Below are 18,430 nucleotides of genomic sequence, written 5' to 3' on the forward strand. Positions count from 1 at the left end.
AGTTTCTTTATCCATTCTTTGACTGGGGGACATCTAGGTTGTTTCCAGATTATGGCTATTACAAATAAGGCTGTTATGAACAAAGTTGAGCAAATGTCCTTGCTGTGTGGCGGGGCATCTTTTGGGAACATGCCAAGGAGTAAGATAGCTAGGTCTTGAGGTATTCCTATTCCCAATTTTCTGAGAAAGCGCCAGTTTGATTTCCAAAGTAGTTGTACAAGTTTGCCCTTCCACCAGCAATGGAGAAGTGCTTCCCTTTCTCCACATTCTACCAGCATGTGCTGTCACTTGAGTTTTTTTTATCTTAGCCATTCTGATGGGAACAAGATGGAATCTCAGTGTTGTCCTAATTTGTATTTCTCTGATGACTAAGGACGTTGAGCATTTTAGTGTTTTTCAGCCACTCTCTATTCCTCTGTTGAGAATTCTTTATTTAGCTCTATGCCCCATTTTTAATTGAGTTGTTTGGCTTGGTGGTTTTTAATTTCTTGAGTTCTTTTTATATTTTGGATATTAGCCCTTTGTCAGATGTGTGGTTGGTGAAGATCTTTCCCAGTCTGTCAGGCTATCACTTTGTTCTGTTTACAGAGTCATTTGCCTTACAGAAGCTTTTCAGTTTCATGAGGTCCCATTTATTAGTTGTTGACCTTAGAGCCCGAGCTGTTGGTGTTCTGGTCTAGAGAGAGTGCCAATACAGCATGTTAGCCTGCAGTGTTTGACTGTACTATGAAGAATGTGTTCACAGCTGCCAGGGCCCCCTTTGTGGGCCCTGAGTCCCTCTGTGGACTGGCAGGGTGATCTATAGTTAGATCTATCCCAGCTCCACACTTTGGGCTCCCCGCTGGGCCAGCAGACACAGACGCTGGTGCTCTGTAGCCCACAGTTCAATCAGAGAGAAAGGGGCAGGTACAGGCCAATACCCTGCAGTTAGCTGGGCTTTAGTGAGCTTTCCTGAGGCAGCTCAGGCCCTGGGGCTTTCTATGGACTGGTGGGGTGGTTTGAAGTCAGATCCACCAATTCTCCAGTATTCTCTCCTGGGCTAGTAGATCCAGATGCTAGCACTTCTACACAACAGTTCAGTCCCAGATACAGAGACTGATATATAGACCACAGATATAGATCTCAGGAAGGTATGGGTCCAGACTCTGGGGGCTGGGCACTCTTCCTCCATGGACCAGTTGGATGGTCCAAGGCCAGACTTACCTGTGCTGTACACTGTGTGGACCACTCTCACCTAGAGCTCTACAGGTCTTGTGGTCTGTAGCTCCCAGCCCATCCTGCTGACTAGACACAGTGTGTGGTCAGCACTGCCATCTTGGATCTAGTTAATTTTCTTTTCCCCTCCAAGATCTGTTATTAGCATCATTATATAGAATGTAGTACACATTTAGTTTTTGTTTTAAGTTAAAATATAATTACATTATTTACTCTTCTCCTTTCACCCTTCAATATCCTTCCTTGTTCCATCTTGAATCAATGACCTCTTTTTCTGTAATCATTCTTGTTACATACATGCTTTCCTGCACAAATACAGCCTGCTCAGTCTGTTTAATGTTACTTGTATGTATATGATTTTTAGGGCTGAGTACTTGGTATTGGATAATCAATTCGAGTCTCATCAATGGGGAGGATATTTCTCCCACTCTCGTTATTTAGGTTCACGTAGTCCTTTACATATAGGTGGATAAAACATGGCATAGCTCTAAATGCACCACAGTATATATAAATATTCAAAGTCTTTTTAGAAGATCCAAACTGTGAGTTTATGTAAACTAGAAATAACTTGAATACAACTTCTTTCAACAGGAAAGAAATAGGGCATAGTTACAATCAGATTAAAAAAAATTTTTTTAAAAACATTCTGAAGAGCTTAGTGTCTGATGTCAGGAACTCATGAGTCTAGATGATAAAGAGGTTGGGTAGCCTCACTGCTCAGGCTTTGCTAACTACAGTACACAGGAGCATTTTAATAAGGTCAGGTCAACTCTACTACAGCTACCACTACCCTTGGTGGTTACTAATTGGTCCTAGCATCTTAAACATCCTGTAATCATTTCCTGGAGTCTCCTAGTGCCAAGGCTCAGCTTCTCTCTTGGATCCCCACAGCTAATAAGACTAAATATTTATCAATACAGTCAAATGGGTTCTTCCTTCAGGGACTCAGTTTCATGTTGCCTGTACTCACTCCCTTTTTGTTTCTTTTTTAAAAAATATATTTTAATAACTTATGCATATTACATCTAACTTGTTATCCCATTCCTTGTATCCTCCCATTCCTCCCTCCCTCCCTCCCATTTTCTCTTTACTCCCCTCCCCTATGACTGTGACTGAGGAGTATCTCCTCCCCCTGTATATGCTCATAGGGTACTAAGTCTCTTCTTGGTAGCCTGCTATCCTTCCTCTGAGTGTCTCCAGGCTTCCCCATCCAGGAGACATGGTCAAATATAGGGCACCAGAGTTTGTGTGAAAGTCAGTCCCCACTCTCCACTTAACTGTGGAGAATGTTCTGTCCATTGACTAGATCTGGGTAGGGGTTCGAAGTTTACTGCATGTATTGTCCTTAGATGATGCCATAGTTTGAGCAGGACTCCTAGGCCCAGATCTGCCCATCATAATGTTCTACTTATAGGTTTCTAGGACCCTCTGGATCCTTCTATTTCCCTATTCTCCCATGCTTCTCTCATCTGGAGTCCCAATAGGATGTCCTCCCCTCTGTCCCACTTTCCTGGTAAGTGAAGACTTTCATGGGACATGCCCCTTGGGTTAGTGTCCAGATACTGAGTATATACCATTTGACTTTTTCTGCTTCTGGGTTAACTCACTCATTATGATCATTTCTGGTTCAATATCCATTTGTCTACAAATTTAGGGAATTCCTTGTTTTTAATATCTGAGTAATATTCCATAGTGTAAATGTACCACAGTTTCTTTATCCATTTTTCTACTGAGGGACACTTAGGCTGTTATCATGTTCTGGCTATTATGAATAAGGCTGCCATGAACATGGTTGAATAAATGTTCTTGTTGTATTCTAGAGCATATTCTGGGTATATTGCAAGGAGTGAAATAGCTGGGTATTGAGGAAGCATTATTCCCAGTTTTCTGAGACAGCGCCAGATAGATTTCCAAATTGGTTGTACCAGTTTGCATTCGCACCAGCAATAAAGGAGTGTTCCTTTGTCTCCACATCCTTGCCAGCATGTGGTGTTACTTGACTTTTTGATCTTAGCCACTCTGGTGGGTGTAAGATGGAACCTCAGAGTTGTTTTGATTTGCATTTCCCTGATGATTAAAGATGTTGAGCATTTCTTTAAGTTTTTCTCAGCCATTCAATATCCCTCTCTTGAGAATTCTCTGTTTAGTTCTGAGCCACATTTCTCAATTGGGTTATTTGGTTTGGTGGTATTTGATTTCTTGAGTTCTTTATATATTTTGGATATTAGGCCATATGGATTTTAATCCTATTGCCTCCACTACAAATCAGGCTGTGCCCTCAACACTATTATTCCAGCTTCTCTTCCAGGACTTCAAAATTGTCACAAATTGCCAAGCCTTGACTTCTTTCCATCTCAACTTTATGCCTTCAAACCCATTATGATGTGGGAAAGAAACCCTAACAAAGTTCAGGTACCAGTTGAGATGCAGTTTTTCCACCTTCCCTCCTAGACCACAGCAGCTCTGTCTGTTTTTCCGGGAGAAAACCTTTCTAATATGTTGTCTCAGTAATTATTGTCTCTCACTAATCACAGTTGACTTTTCATTCTCAGAAACAAACAACTGGCAGTCTGAGTAAAAACACGGGTTGGCTCAGTGGTGAGAATCCTTTGCTAACCGCAGCTGAATGTTAAGCACCAGATGAGTAGAAACCAAAGTTTCCTAATAAAAATCATCATGTGATTTCTCTCTAAGCCTTCATAAGCCAGGCCTCATTCATTTTTGCACCTCTCTCAACCTACCTACATGGATAACAACTTAGTACGTTCTGAGCATTTAACTGCCTTCCAGCCCATACTTCTAAATCTCACAAATATCTCCAAAACCCATATGGTCACGTCCATCACAGCAATCCCTCAGTCTCTGGTTACGCTTTTTGCTTCTATTTGGAGTGACAAACACCACGGCCAAAAGCAATTTGATGAGGAAACGTTTTATTTGGCTTCAATTATTATTGTACATCTCTGACAGACTCAAGACAGGAACCCAAGGAAGGAACCTGGGTGAAGTAACTCAGTCAGAGATCGTCGATTAACAGTGCTTTCTGGCTTGCTCTCTCTGGCTTGCTCAACTGCCTTTTTAAATACATACATTCAAGACCACCTTCTCAAGGATGACATTGACTACAGAAGCTGGCCCCTCATATATTAACTAGTAATTAATAAAATGCCCTAGCTGAGCATGGTGGCACATGCCTTTAATCCCAGTACCCAGGAGGCAGAGGCTGGCGGATTGCTGTGAGTGTGAGGCCAACCTGGTCTACAAAGTGAGTCTAGGACAGCCAAGACTGCACAGAGAAACCCTGTATTAAAAATCATCATCGTCATCATCATCATCATCATCATCATCATCATCATCATCATCATAATAATAATAAATAAATAAAAATGCTCTATAGACATACTTAAAGGCTAATATAGTTAAGGCAATTTCTCAGTTGAAGTTCCTTAATCCAAGGTGACTCTTGTTTGTGTCAAGTGGACACCAACTAACTAACACACAGGTATATATCTTATATGTAATTGATGTCCCAAGCAAAGCAGTAAATGAAATAATGAACTAGTGAATCCAGAAACAATCACATTTATCGAGGTAAAGCATTTTTAATTTGAATTTAAAAGTGTTACAAAATCAATAATTAGTCATCTTAAGTACCTGAGGATGTAGGAGTGCAGTTGGCAAAGTGAGTTTGATTACATTTCTGTGTAAATTGGGCATTGTGAAACATTCCTCCAGCATTTAGGAGAGGCTGACGTGAAGATTGAAAGTCCAAGTTCATCCTTGCCTGCATGGAATGTTAGAAGTCAACCTGGCTTCAAGACCTTGTCTCTAAAAAATTAGTCAGTTTTGAGCATTTAAAATTACTGGTAGGCAAAAACAACCACTATTCCTAACCATTAGTAGGACTAAGCTAATAAAGTTTATTCCTAATAAAGCAAAAAAAGTCAAAGCAGAGTGCTGTAAGTGGAAGCACAAGGACAGGGAGTGAAGAAATAGAGATTTCTAAATAAATGAGACTTAATGAGTGAATCTGATTGAGGGAGAAATGTGGAAGACACAGAGAAGAATTTAAACTACGATAAAATGCTCAGTCCTATGAGAGAGTGAGTAAGAAGGAGCTAATTAGATTGAGATAAGCAATATTGATGATATGGCTGTACATCTCTTTGGTATTCTAAAAACCAAACTGCCTTATCTTTATAAACATGCCTTGAAGGCTTCCCCTATTCTTGCAATTTAGAAGTATTTTAAAATGAGGACTTAATAAATTATTCCGAACATTTCCTCATCAAGTAAAATTTGATTTTAGAGTTGACTCGAGTACATATAACTTATAATTAAGGCCTACAGTGTAAAAAAATAGTTTCAGACAAAAAGAACATTGACAATATTAATAGCACTTTAATTGTCAATGACTTCATATAAGATGAGATAGCTTAGCCTTCAGAGGGCAAATTGGAGGACATGATTCTATGGCTTATAACCTGTGCTTTACTCATAACTGGAAAATTTTGTTCTCAAAGGAAAAATAGAGGAGGACTATTTTCATAGCTTGTATTCATTTCTATGGTGTGAATCTCTCATCATGTTCATTTTTATGACACTAACTTGATGATGATGATGATGATGATGATGATGATGATGTGGACTTAGGGGGAAATGTGTACTATTAATTCTGAAAGCATATATATCATGAAATCTCATTTCTTTATACTTGCTTTATGTGTCTATCAAATTCAAAAACTAGGAGACTTCCTCTTGGAGTAGTTTAATCAAAAGCAAGCCCAACTTTTAGTTACTCACTTTTTCCCAACTTGTCCATGCCTTGCATCTGTAACCTGCCCATGTTGCTTTTCTGTTGTGTATATCTGATACTGATATCCTTGAGCCCTGTCTGTCCCTACTAAAAGGCTTTACTCTATATTTTTAAAAGTGACATAAAAATAGGTCACAGGAAAGGAATTAAGAACACTTTTTCTAAAAACCCACAAGGGAAGAGGTTGCTTTACTGACCCAGCTGACCCACACTCAAACCCACAGTCAGATACTATTAACTTAAATCCACACATTACTGCCAACATTTGTGGGCCTCTATTGTATTTGCGGTGGCTTTAAAACTGTAGGTTCCTTTCCGAAAATGTTTAGCACAATACAAATTCATACATACGTGCATGTATGCATACACACATACATAACTTTAGGTGAAGGGGATAGAGTAGTACATACTTAAAAACAAAATGATACATTTAACATGTATTGAAAAAGCTGGTTCAGGGGGAGGTACAAGGCATGCTATGGAGGTGGCTGGACTGCTTTCTTAAAAGCAAGTCAAAATTAAGCAGGCTGACTACAGACCAGGACAGCATACTTGGTATGTGGTTTAAGTGTTCTCAAGGCATATATCAGTTCGGTTGCAAGGTCTGGCAGAAATTCCACCTCTTCAGTGGCAAGAGGTATTTTCAGAAGTCAGAATGAACCAATAGTAATCGATATACCCAATTTTACAAGCCAATACACTTTTGCGTACAGGTGGCATACACTCTGTTTTAATTAAGCTTGAGTTGGTTACTAAGCTACATGTTGATTCCTCCCATAACTGCAGTTAAGACAAGCCTAACTCTGTTGTGGAGAGCCAGGTTTCCTAGTGGTACCAGCTTTACCTGATATTTTGTGTTTGTACGGTTCCTTGTATGTTCCCAATCTGCTAAAGGGAGGGTCTATCTGCGTTCAGAGAGCTTATGTTCAGGCAGTGGAGTTAGACACACATAAAGAAACCTTAAAATCGATTTCCAATAAGTAAATAAAAATGTGCTAACTAGTAGTGTGCTGTTAGTTTTTTTTCCTGTATCTGTTTTATTTCACATCTTGATTATAAATTCCTCAAGACAATGGCTTAATTTTAAAACTTCTTTGACTACAGATATTTACCCGAGAACTGAGACCTTCAAGACTCTTCACATTTGCTGTGTTCTCCTTACTTTAAATCAACTGTCAAGAAAATTTTGTTACTCTTTTACAGACATAAATTCTCTTTTAAAATTTTTTATTAATTCATTCATTTTACATCTCAAAAGTTATCCCATCCCTTGTGTCCTCCCATTTCTTACTCCCTCCCGTTTTCCCCCTACTCCCCTCCCGTATGTACAGTCATAAATTCTAATTGGGAGAGCTGAATTCTTTTGTCTGACGTACCTAACATCAACAATAAGACACATTTCCAGAATAAAAATAATGAGATAATAATGTATTTTCTAAACATTTTAGCTGCACTTGCTGCTCTTTTCAGTTGTCGTTGTCACTTACTTTGCTTCTTAAGCTCATTTTGATTTTTATTAAGTTGTTTCCTTTTTGAGGTTATACTTAGATTACAGCATTTCTAATTTCCCTTTCCTATTTTCAAACTCTCACATATACTGTTCCCTGGCCTACTTTAAATTCATATCTTCTTTATTCACTAATTGGGATTGCATACATACATGTGTAGTATATGCATTCCTAAACGGTACTCATTCAGTCTGTATAATATTACTTGTATGTTTTTTAAAATTTTATTTTATTAATTTATTCATATTACATCTCAGTGGTTATCCCATCCCTTGTATCCTCCCATTCCTCCCTCCCTCCCATTTTCCCCTTATTCCCCTCCCCTATGACTGTGACTGAGGGGGACCTCCCTCAGTGTGTTTTTAAGGCTGACTATTTCACATTGGACAGTCAATCAGTGTGCTTTTCTCTGATCAGGACCACTTCTCCTGCTTCCCATCTTTCCTTAAGTGTCCATGCTTCTTCCTCTATGACTGAGGCCTTGTGGGCTTTTCTCCATCCCGTTCTGCATGTTTGTTTACCTTGTATTTGGGCAGTCATGTTGATGAGATTTTATGTGTGTAGCTTCTAATGTTTTTAAGAGACAAAATCTCATAGCAAATTCCTCAATCACCTGTCTCTCACAATCTTTCTTCACCTTTTCTGTCACTGTACTGGAGACCTATCTAACTACTAAGTACTAGTGAAGTTGGTTGGGTTTTATTTTATTTTTATTTTTTTTGTTGTTGTTTGGTTTTTAAAATATATTTTATTAATTTATTCATATTACATCAGAGCTTCCTGTTTGTTTTTTTTTAAACTGGCTTAAAAATGTCTCAGTTGGATACAATGACTTATACTTGACATGATTTTAAAGAATTTTAGTCCATTGTCATTTTCTCCCAATTACACTCAAATTTTAAGTAGCTATAATGATGCTAAAGTATGTCTAAAAGGTATACAAAATAATTTTATGATTTATAAATAACATTTTATTATATGAAGGTCTCATACCCTTTTACTGGATACACTCTTTGATCAATACACAACTATCTCACTTTAAGCCTCTCTAGTGACCTTCATCCCATATTTTTCTGTTCCCTGTCAACTATTTTTAATTTATTTATAACCCACTGAAACCAATTAATGATGCCCAAATGCACATGGGCATGTGGCCATCCCTTAAGTGTAAGCAACCTACCAGAAGCCACAGCCCCAAAGGTTATCTCCATCTTCTAGAACACATACATCCCTTTTCCATTTTTACTGGAATTTTTAATATCTTGATTTTTTTAGGTCCTATGAAGGTGACTACAGCTGTTGTGTCTTGATGTGTGCAACAGCTATGCCACGTACAGAAGTTAGCATGCCATAGCTTCTCCATATGCTAGTTTTAATATATTCTGTCTCTTCTTCCACAAATTTCCATGAACTTCCTGAGAGGGGGATGAACATAGATGATATGTGCAGAGGTGAACACTCGGAGTGAGGTATCCTTAACCTTCTAACCAGTTATGAATCTCTTTATGAGTTGCTACTTACTGTAAAAAGATGCATTTCTCACTATAACTAAGAGCAGAACAAACATATGGGTAACACTGAACAGAAATATCTTGAATGAATATTTACCTTATAAGTTATTTAGCAAAACAATGAAAGTAAGTTCTCCCCTGGACCCCATGCTATCATAGGTCATTGGCCTTTGAACAGATTTAAAGCACCAGGCATGAAATCCCTCCTGTGCAGCATGCTTCCTAAGCCTGTTGTACCAGTGGTCACATCTTCACAGCTTTGGTGATTTTTTTTCTCATTTTTTTTTTAGAATTGTGTTATTTTTCCGTTCCTACAATATCCAGTTAACTGAATTTCAATTCCATTAAAATGTTTTAGCTTTCACATTATGTAGAGCAGCAATTCTGTGGGTTGTGATCCCCACATGGGTTACATGTCACATATCCTGCATCTCAGGTATTTATTTACATTATAATTCATAACAGCACCAAAATTACAATTATGAAGTAGTAACAAAATAATTTAGTTGGTTGGTGGTCACCACAACATGAGAAAGTATTGAAAAGGGTTAGACTCACAGAGTTAGAAAGGTTAAGAACCAATGTTGTAGAGAATTCTAATTCTTAGGAGTTCAGTTCCGGGAAAGAAAAATATTCTCAGATTTGATTGCAGTTAAATTGAGAAATAATGATATGGAACAAACCAATTTTCCAAATAGATACAGAGTTCACTTTCTGACTATTTTGTACTAGTGAGTAATAAAGAAAAAATAACTCATCTTGGATCAGTCATTTTCACCTGTGCATATTTAATCACTTATTCAAATGAAATTGCTCTAAATCTCTTATTGTGACTCTTCCTAAGCACATTCTAACCTTGTCCTGCAATGTATAAAGTGAATATCTGCACTCCCTAAAGCCTGTCATGTACAGCTTGTACTTCAGTGAAAAATTAACTATTGAAACATTAGATAAGTAGAAGAGGAATAAATGCTCAATTGGCAAAAAAATTTCACACAGTTCTTTTGAACACTATTTCAATAGGCTGTTATATGCAGTTAAATTTTACTCAACTCTTTTAGCTTAATTATTTTATACATAAAAATATGTTTATACATAATAATATGTTTAGATACTTCAAGGTGACTTCTTCACTTAAAATATATTGTTGTCTAAATTTTGTAATTGATTATTTTTATTACTATAATTCTTTTAAAGAATATTTGTATATATTAGAAGATAGCATTTATATTTCCTAGAGAAAATGGCATATTTATTTACATGGCTGAATAAAAATATGACAATGTGGAGCATAAGGAAAGAGTAAGCATGCTTTTGTTTCTTTGTTTTGCATTATAAAATATTCAAATCCCCTGAGTTCAGACTTTGTATACACAACTCAGCTTACAGCTGGCATGGCAGCCATATGAACTATTGTTTCTGTGAAAATCATGGCTCTAGAAAATAAAAGGGAGTGACATGTTAGCTACTGTGATTTTTGCATGGATTATTCTGTCACCCATTTGTGAATCAAAAATAATTTATATTTGTTAACATGCATAATTTATTTCAATATTATTCATTAGACAGAACTGAGGTGTGTATCATTGTGGTGCTTTCCAATTATCCCAATTAACAGTAGTACGAAAATATTAATGCATGAAACAAGGCTAGAGAAATGTGTAGGACATTTAATTGATGTTGACGTGGGAGAGACAAAAGGAACAATATATGTACGTGCCAGAGAGAGAAGTCACGTATGTGGAATTGTATGTCTTTGAGGTTTTTTGCATCACATTATGTATTGAGAAATAATGAATGGTGGCTGTGTCTGATCATGTTGGTAGGACCCAATTCATAGTTTGTTGGTGTCATGCTTAAGAACACACTAAGGCATGCAAGCATTTTCCATAGGGTACTTCATGGCATGTTCTAGGAATGTTGTTGCTGAGTTAGACAGTCCATGAAGGGTTCCCCTAGGCAGTAAATTTATCAAGAGAGTAGCAAGTTCAAATACAGGTATTTCTTATAATTTTGGAGAGCAACAGAACCTCTCGTTCTTGCCAAAAATATATCTTAGTGTGGGAGAATTTAGTTTAGTCTCTGCATATTAAGACACATTTATGTTATGTTTTTTATGTGCACTAATTAGATTGGTCTCAGAGGCTCAAATTAAAAATCATGTTCAACTTAAAATGAAAAAAAGTACAGTGCCTTAAATACTATTTGAAAATCCATAGAGACAGCCTATTTCTTTTAAAGAATGACCTCTTTTAAAGAATGACACAAAAGAACCTGTTTGTATTAGAATAATAAAAAGAGAATACAGTTAACATGTTCTGTTCTTAAAAACATATCTATTGATTGATTTATCATCTATTATTTATATTATCTATATCAATCTATCATCTATCTATCTATCTCTATTTTCACCTACCTATGCATCCATACATTCATCTATCTACCTATCATCTTTTCTACTTACTTGCCTAATTATAAAATGTCTAAATTTACCAACAAATGATTTTGTTGAAAAATTAGATTTATGATTGTCTACAAGGCCCCAAACAAGTGCTTTCTATGTTCTATATTTTTTTATTTACTTCCAGATGACAGAAACCAGCCCATGTTTGATTAAACAATTAAAAGAATATAATTTTGTGTGTATGAAGTGAAAACCCAGGGAGGAGAAAACTATGCCCATTTAAATATTTTGGCATATACATAGGAGACAGCAAACTCTTTGAAGAAAGAGTTGATGTTTATTATGTGGCCAAAGATGTGCAACAAGTCTATGCTTTACATTGACAGGCTAATTTTTTTTAAAGTTCTCCCTCAATTTATTTAAGGGAACTACCAAACTGGAAATTACTTTACACCAAAGTGGTTGTTACACAAAGCTCATATCTCAGCAGACAAAAACCAACCAACAAGGAGGAATCTCTCTTACTCCAGACACTTCAGTTTTATACTCAATCCTTTGTAGATGTTTGCATTTGTTACAGCTCTGAAAGGGTTCTATAGGTACAAAACATGAATGTTTGGAGACTTTAATAGAGACAGAACTGCTTTGGACTCAAACATGGGGCCATCTATGCCAGTGAGATTGTGGAACATAAGCCTACATAGCCAAGTGGGCTCAACCTCTATACTCTCATCCCAAACATCCTAGAAACTGAAGGTGGCCGAGAATGAGGAACCATGTAGGGCAGATCTGTGGTTATATAGAGCCTTTTTCCCAGAAGGAAGAAGCTGTGGAACAGTGGGGATCCAGCCCACCTCAGTCAGTATCCTGTAGGTACGTAGTGCTTGTGTTTGGCCTCACTTCCAACAGGAGATCCCCAGCACTTCAACAGGCATTTGTGGGTGGCTGAATAGAAACTAAGGCTATGGAGGACAGAATAAATGGAAAGATATCTAGATTTAGAGGCTACGGGCACAAAAAGGTAGGTAAACAAGTCAAATGGCCAAATAGTTGAAGAACCCCTGCTTCAACAGACCTTAGTCACAGAACACCTCATGTCCAACACCGAGGAAGTTCTCACAGAGTAGGCTGCACTTACTCAGGCATGGGTATTGGTGTTTTTAAATTTTTTTGTTTCAAGCCTTGGATAGCTTCAATAGCCAAGTCATCCCAAAATCAGGACAAATGTAAAATATCATGCAAATACATTAAATTCCCAAAAAGTTGCCAAAGAGTACAGTAAAATTAGCACATTCACTATTGGAAATGTATGACACACGTTGTACAAAATTTAAAAAGGCGATAAGAGGTGACACCAGTTTCCTAGGGAACAGTTTACTCCTTCCAACCAGAGTCCGCAAGTCCAGGTTGTAGAGCATCAGCAGGAAGCCAACCCTCAGATCTGGTACAGGGTAACTGGGAGATAAAATCAGCCCCTAATAAAATAAAATAAACTCTGGTCCGAGTGCCTACAACTAGCGCTCTAGAATAGGAAAGTAGTTTCTAGGGGGAATTTAAATACTATGTACATGGAACAGGCCATGAAGGTTTGCCTAGTGAAAGTGGATATATAATTGTGTTCATTCCACATCCCATCTAGGAATGTGCCTTCAGTCTGCACTCCTGCAGCTTTTCAGTGAGGCCTGTAGTTCCACCACACTGATGGCTCTTCTCAAAATTCGTACTACCCTGACCGTAGTCATAGCTAGGGCCATAGTCATAATAACCATAGGGAGAGTAGTCTTAGCTGCTCCGGAATTCATAAAGAGAAAAAGCAGTAACTTCACTGGGTCCTAAATTCTAATATTATTAAACCAGGTTAAGGATATTCTTTTATTTTCCATTTATTTATTTATGCAATCATTGTACAGCCTGATAACTGCCGCCTCCCTCCTCTCCTTCCAGTCCCACCCTATGCCCTTCTCTTCCCATTCCTCTCACTCCTTCTTAGAGAAGGTGTACCCCTCAAGGAGTATCAAACCCACCCCGGCACAAGTCACAGCAGGACTAAGTGCATCCTCTCTCACTGGGTCCTGAGAAAGCAGCCCTGTTAGGAGAAAGGGACCCAGCGGTAGGCAACAGTTGGAGACAGCTCCTACTCCTATTATCAGGGGACTCACATGTTGACCACACTGAATATCTATTATATATGTGTAAGGGGTCTAGGCCCAGTCCAAGAATGTTCTTTGGTTGGTGGTTCAGTCTCTATGTGTCCCCATGTGGCCAGGTTAGTTGACTCTAGGTCTTCTCATGGTGTCCTCGATGTCTTCTGTTCCCTCTGTCCTTCCTGCCACTCTTCCACAGCACTATTGTTTCCATGTGGGTCCCTGTTTCTGTTTCCATCTTCTGGATGAACAATCACAGAAGACAGTGAAGCTAGCTCCTATCTACAAGCATACCAGAGTATCAGTAATAATGACAAGGCGTATCTTTGCCCCGTGGGGTGGGTTTCAAGTTGGGCCATCATTGGTCAGCCATTCCTTCAATCTCTGATCCCTCATTACTCCTACACTTATTATAGGCAAGGCACATTTTGGGTTGAAATTTTTATAGGTGGGTTGGTGTCCTCATCCCTCTGCTGGGGTCCCTGGCTACAGAGGTGTCCACCTCATGCTCAATAACACCAGCTACTAGGAATCCCAGCTAAGGTCAACCTCATAGACTCCAGGCCAATCCCCTGCCCCAGAGATGACCTCCCGCTAACGATTTCCATTCTTTCTCCCAGTCCTCCTCTCATCCCCACTCTCTGCTCATTTGATCCTCACCTCCATTAACCTCTCTACCCACTCTCCTATTCAGTTTTCTCCCTATATGCTGCTTCAGATGTCTACTTTATTTCCTGTTCTGAGTGAGATTCAAGCATTTTCCCTTGAGTAGTCATTGGTCTCTTTGGGTCTATGGGTCATATCATGGTTATCCCGTACTATATGGTTAATACCTGCTTATTGGTGAGGACATACCATGTGTCTTTCTTGGTCTCGGTTACCTCACTCAGGATGATCTTTTTACTAGTTCCATACATATGCCTGTGAATTTAATGATTTCTTTGTTTTTAAGGGCTAAGCATTCCATTGTATAAATGTTACACATTTTCTTTACTCATTCTTTAGTTGAAGGACATCTAATTTGTTCCCAGATTCTGGCTATTACAAATAAAGGTGGAACATCTTTTGGGTATATACCCGGGAGAGGTAGTGTCTCGAGGTAGATCTATTCCTGATTTTCTCCAGAAAGCTCCAGATTGGTTTACACAGTGGTTGTAAAAGTTTGTACTATCACCAGTAATGGAGAAATGTTTCCATTGTTTCCCATGCTCAACAGCTTGAGTTTTTTTTTTTTACTTTAGACATTCTGACAGGTATAAGATGGAATGCCAAAGTTGTTTTGATCTGCAATTTGCCTTTCCCTAATTACTAAGGATGTTAAATACTTTTCAACTGCTTCTTGGTCATTAGAGATTCTTCTGTTGAGAATTGCCTCTGTCAGAGGTATAGAGTTGGTTAATATCTTTTCCTACGCTATAGGCCGCCATTTTGTTCTATTAGCAGTGTCCTTTGACTTGCAGAAGATTTTTAGTTTCATGAAGTCTCCTTTATTAATTGTTTGTTTTAGTGACTGAGCTGTTGGTTTTCTGTTCAAAAAGTTGTCTTCTGTACCAAAGAATTCAAGGTTTTTGCTCACTTTCTTTTTTAGTAGATTTAGTGTATCTTTTTTTGTTGTTGTTGATGATGAGGTCTTTAATCCACTTGGACTTGATTTTTGTGCAGGGTGATAAGTATGGATATATTTATTTGCATTTTTCTACCTGCAGAGATTCAATGACACCAGCACCATTTGCTGAAGATCTTTTTTCCCCCCATTGTATGGTTTTTGATTCTTTGTCAAAGATCAAGTGTCCACAGGTGTGTGGATTTATTTCTGGGTCTTCAACTCAATTCTATTGATCCACCAGTATGTTTCTATGCCAGTATCAAGCAGTTTTTATTACTGTTGCTCTACAGTACAGCTTGAGATCAGGGACGGAGATAGCTCCAGAAGATAATTTATTTTACAGGATTGTCTTAGCTATCCTGGTGTTTTTATCTTTCCACTTGAAGATGAAAATTACTCTTTCTAGGTCTGTAAAGAATTGTGTGGAGATTTTGATGGCAATTTCATTGAATCTGCAAATTGTATTTGGTAAATGGACATTTTTACTATGTTAATTCTACTGATTCATGAGCATGGGAGATCTTTACATCTACTGATATCTTCTTCAATTTCTTTTTTCAGCAGCTTGAATTTTTTTTTTGTTGTACAGGTCTTTCATTTGCTTGGTTGGAGTTACACCAAGATATTATATATTATTTGTTGTTATTGTGAAGGGTGTTGCTTCCCTAATTTCTTTCTCTGCCTGTTTATCTTTTGTATAAAGGAGGGATTCTAATTTTTTTTTTTTTAGTTAATTTTGTATCCAGACTCTTGGCTGAAGCTGTTTATCTGCTCTTGGAGTTTCCAGGTAGAACTTTGGCAATCACTTGTATATACTAGCATTTTGTCTGCAAATAGAGATACTTTGTCTTCTTCCTTTCCAATTTGTATCCCCACGATCTCCTTTTGTTGTCTTATTGTTTTAGATAGAATTTCAAGAACTATGTTTAAAAGCTATGGATAGAATGGACAGCCTTTTCTTGACCCTGATTTTAGTGGAATTGCTTTAAGTTCTTTTCATTTAATTTGATGATGGCTCTTGGCTTGCTATATATTTTCTTTATTGTGTTTAAGTATATGACTTGTATCCCAGATCACTCCAGTACTTTTAACATGAAGGAGTACTGGATTTTTTAAAAAGGCTGTTTTAACATCTCGTGAGGTGACCAAGTGAGTTTTTTCTTTTAGTTTGTTTACATGATGGATTATGGTGATGGGTTTCATATATTGAACCACCCTGCATCCCTGGGACGAAGCCTGCTTGATCACGGTGGATAATATATTTTATATGCTCTTAGATTCTGTCTCCAGGTATTTTATTGTATATTTTTGCACCAATGTTTATAAGGGAGATTTGTCTGAAATTCTTGTCTGAAAGTTTTGTTGTTGTTGTTGTTGAGTCTTCATGTGGTTTACATATCAGAGTGACTATGGCCTCATAGAATGAGTCTGGAAATGTTCCTTATGTTTCTGTTTTGTGAAGTAGTTTGAGGCGTATTGATGTTAGCTCTTCTTTGAAAGTCTGGGAGCAGTGTGAAGAAGCATTGAGAGCAACCCCAGGATGGACCAAATCCGAGTACCACTGTATCCCTGGCATTCAGCGCTGACATCCCCCCCCATCGCCGCCATGTCCAAAAGAAAGGCCCAAGGGGATGCTAAAGGAGATAAAGCCAAGGTGAAGGATGAGCCACAGAGAAGATCTGCACGGTTGTCTGCTAAACCTGCTCCTCCAAAGCCAGAGCCCAAGGCTAAGACAGGAGAGAAGGTACCCAAGGGGCAGAAGGAGAAAGCTGATGCCGGTAAAGATGCGAATAATCCCATGGAAAATGGAGACACCAAAACTGACCAGGCACAGAAAGTTGAAGGTGCAGGAGATGCCAAGTGACGTATGTGCATTTTTGATAACTGTCTACTTCTAGTGACTGTACAGTTTGAAATACTATTTTTTATCAAGTTTTATAAAAGCAGAATTTTGTTTTACTTTTTAAAAAAAGCTATGATGTTAGCATACAGGACACGTTATTGTTTGAGGTGGGGGAGGAATGTGTGTCACTAACATAATGTCTCCCAAGCTCGATTGATGATGGAAAACATATTTCCTTGATAATTTTCAAAGGCTCCTGTTGGATCCCAAGAGGCATCCTGGCATTGACATATGTGGCCACAATGCCACAAAATGCACTATGATGTGGGAAAACTAAATTCACTTTTTTATCCTCCTACCCCATACCATCAACATCGACTTTACTCCCTTAAAGCCAGAAGACCTGTTGGAACCTGATCCCCAACATTGTTTTTCCAGTCTATTGGGCAATCTGGACTTTGTGGTGATGTCAATGAATGTCCTCAGAAAAGTGGTGGTTCCTTTTATAAAAGACTGTGGATCTTCAGATTGATAATTGTGCCATTTCCATTTCCTTTCCTGAAAGTCAGGGTACGCCTGTGAAAAGCTGTTAAACAACATCCTTAATGTGAAATATCAACCCTTACTCTAAGCCACTTCCCCCTTTTCAAAGCACTGAATGGAGATTTCATTGGGTCTTATAGTGGCTTTCTGATTTTGGTAGTCTGTACAAGAAGGGAGTTTGGAAGTTCTTGTATACTGTTAGTGATTGTCTGCCCACGTCCTGCCTGAAATACCATGATTGTTTATGAAAAGTATCTTTAATAAAGATGTATACAGTTAAAAAAAAAAAAAGAAAGAAAGTCTGGTATAATTCGGCACTAAAGCTATCTGGCCCTGGGTTGTTTTTGGTTGTTGCTTCTATTTCCTGAGGGGTACAGCACTATTTAAATAATTTATCTGATCTTGATTTAACTTTGGTATATGGTATCTATCTAGAAATTTATCTATTTCATTTAGATTCTCCAATTTTGTGGCATATAGGTTTTAACAATATGACCCATTGATTCTTTGGTTTTCTCCATGTCTGTTGTTACGTCCCCCTTTCCATTTCTGATTTTGTTAATTTGGATACTGTCTCTCTCCCTTTTAGTTGGTTTGGGTAAGGGTTTTTCTATCTTGCTGACTTTCTCAAAGAACCAACTCTGGGTTGGTTTTCTTGATTGTATGTATGGTTGTCTTTGTTTCTATTTTGTTGATTTTAGCCCGAGTTTGACTATCTCCTGCCGTCTATTCCTCTTGAGTGTATTTGCTTCTTTTTGTTTTGGGGCTCTTAATTTTGCTATCACATCACCAGTGTGAGATCTCTCCAATCACTTTATGAAGCCAGTTAGTGCTATGAAC

At 38.0% G+C, this 18,430-nt stretch overlaps 1 protein-coding gene across 1 annotated transcript; it reads left to right on the top strand.

Moving 5' to 3' along the window:
• The first annotated feature begins 16,802 nt into the window (after positions 1-16,802).
• LOC311578415 (non-histone chromosomal protein HMG-17-like) lies at positions 16,803-17,145 on the top strand. The gene has a single exon (XM_084748234.1). The coding sequence runs from the start codon at positions 16,811-16,813 to the stop codon at positions 17,066-17,068; it is 258 nt and encodes an 85-aa protein (XP_084604360.1). The 5' UTR covers positions 16,803-16,810; the 3' UTR covers positions 17,069-17,145.
• Positions 17,146-18,430: the final 1,285 nt, after the last annotated feature.

Source organism: Acomys minous (genome assembly GCF_964271855.1).
Source record: "Acomys minous genome assembly, chromosome: 12".
Taxonomy (NCBI): domain Eukaryota; kingdom Metazoa; phylum Chordata; class Mammalia; order Rodentia; family Muridae; genus Acomys; species Acomys minous.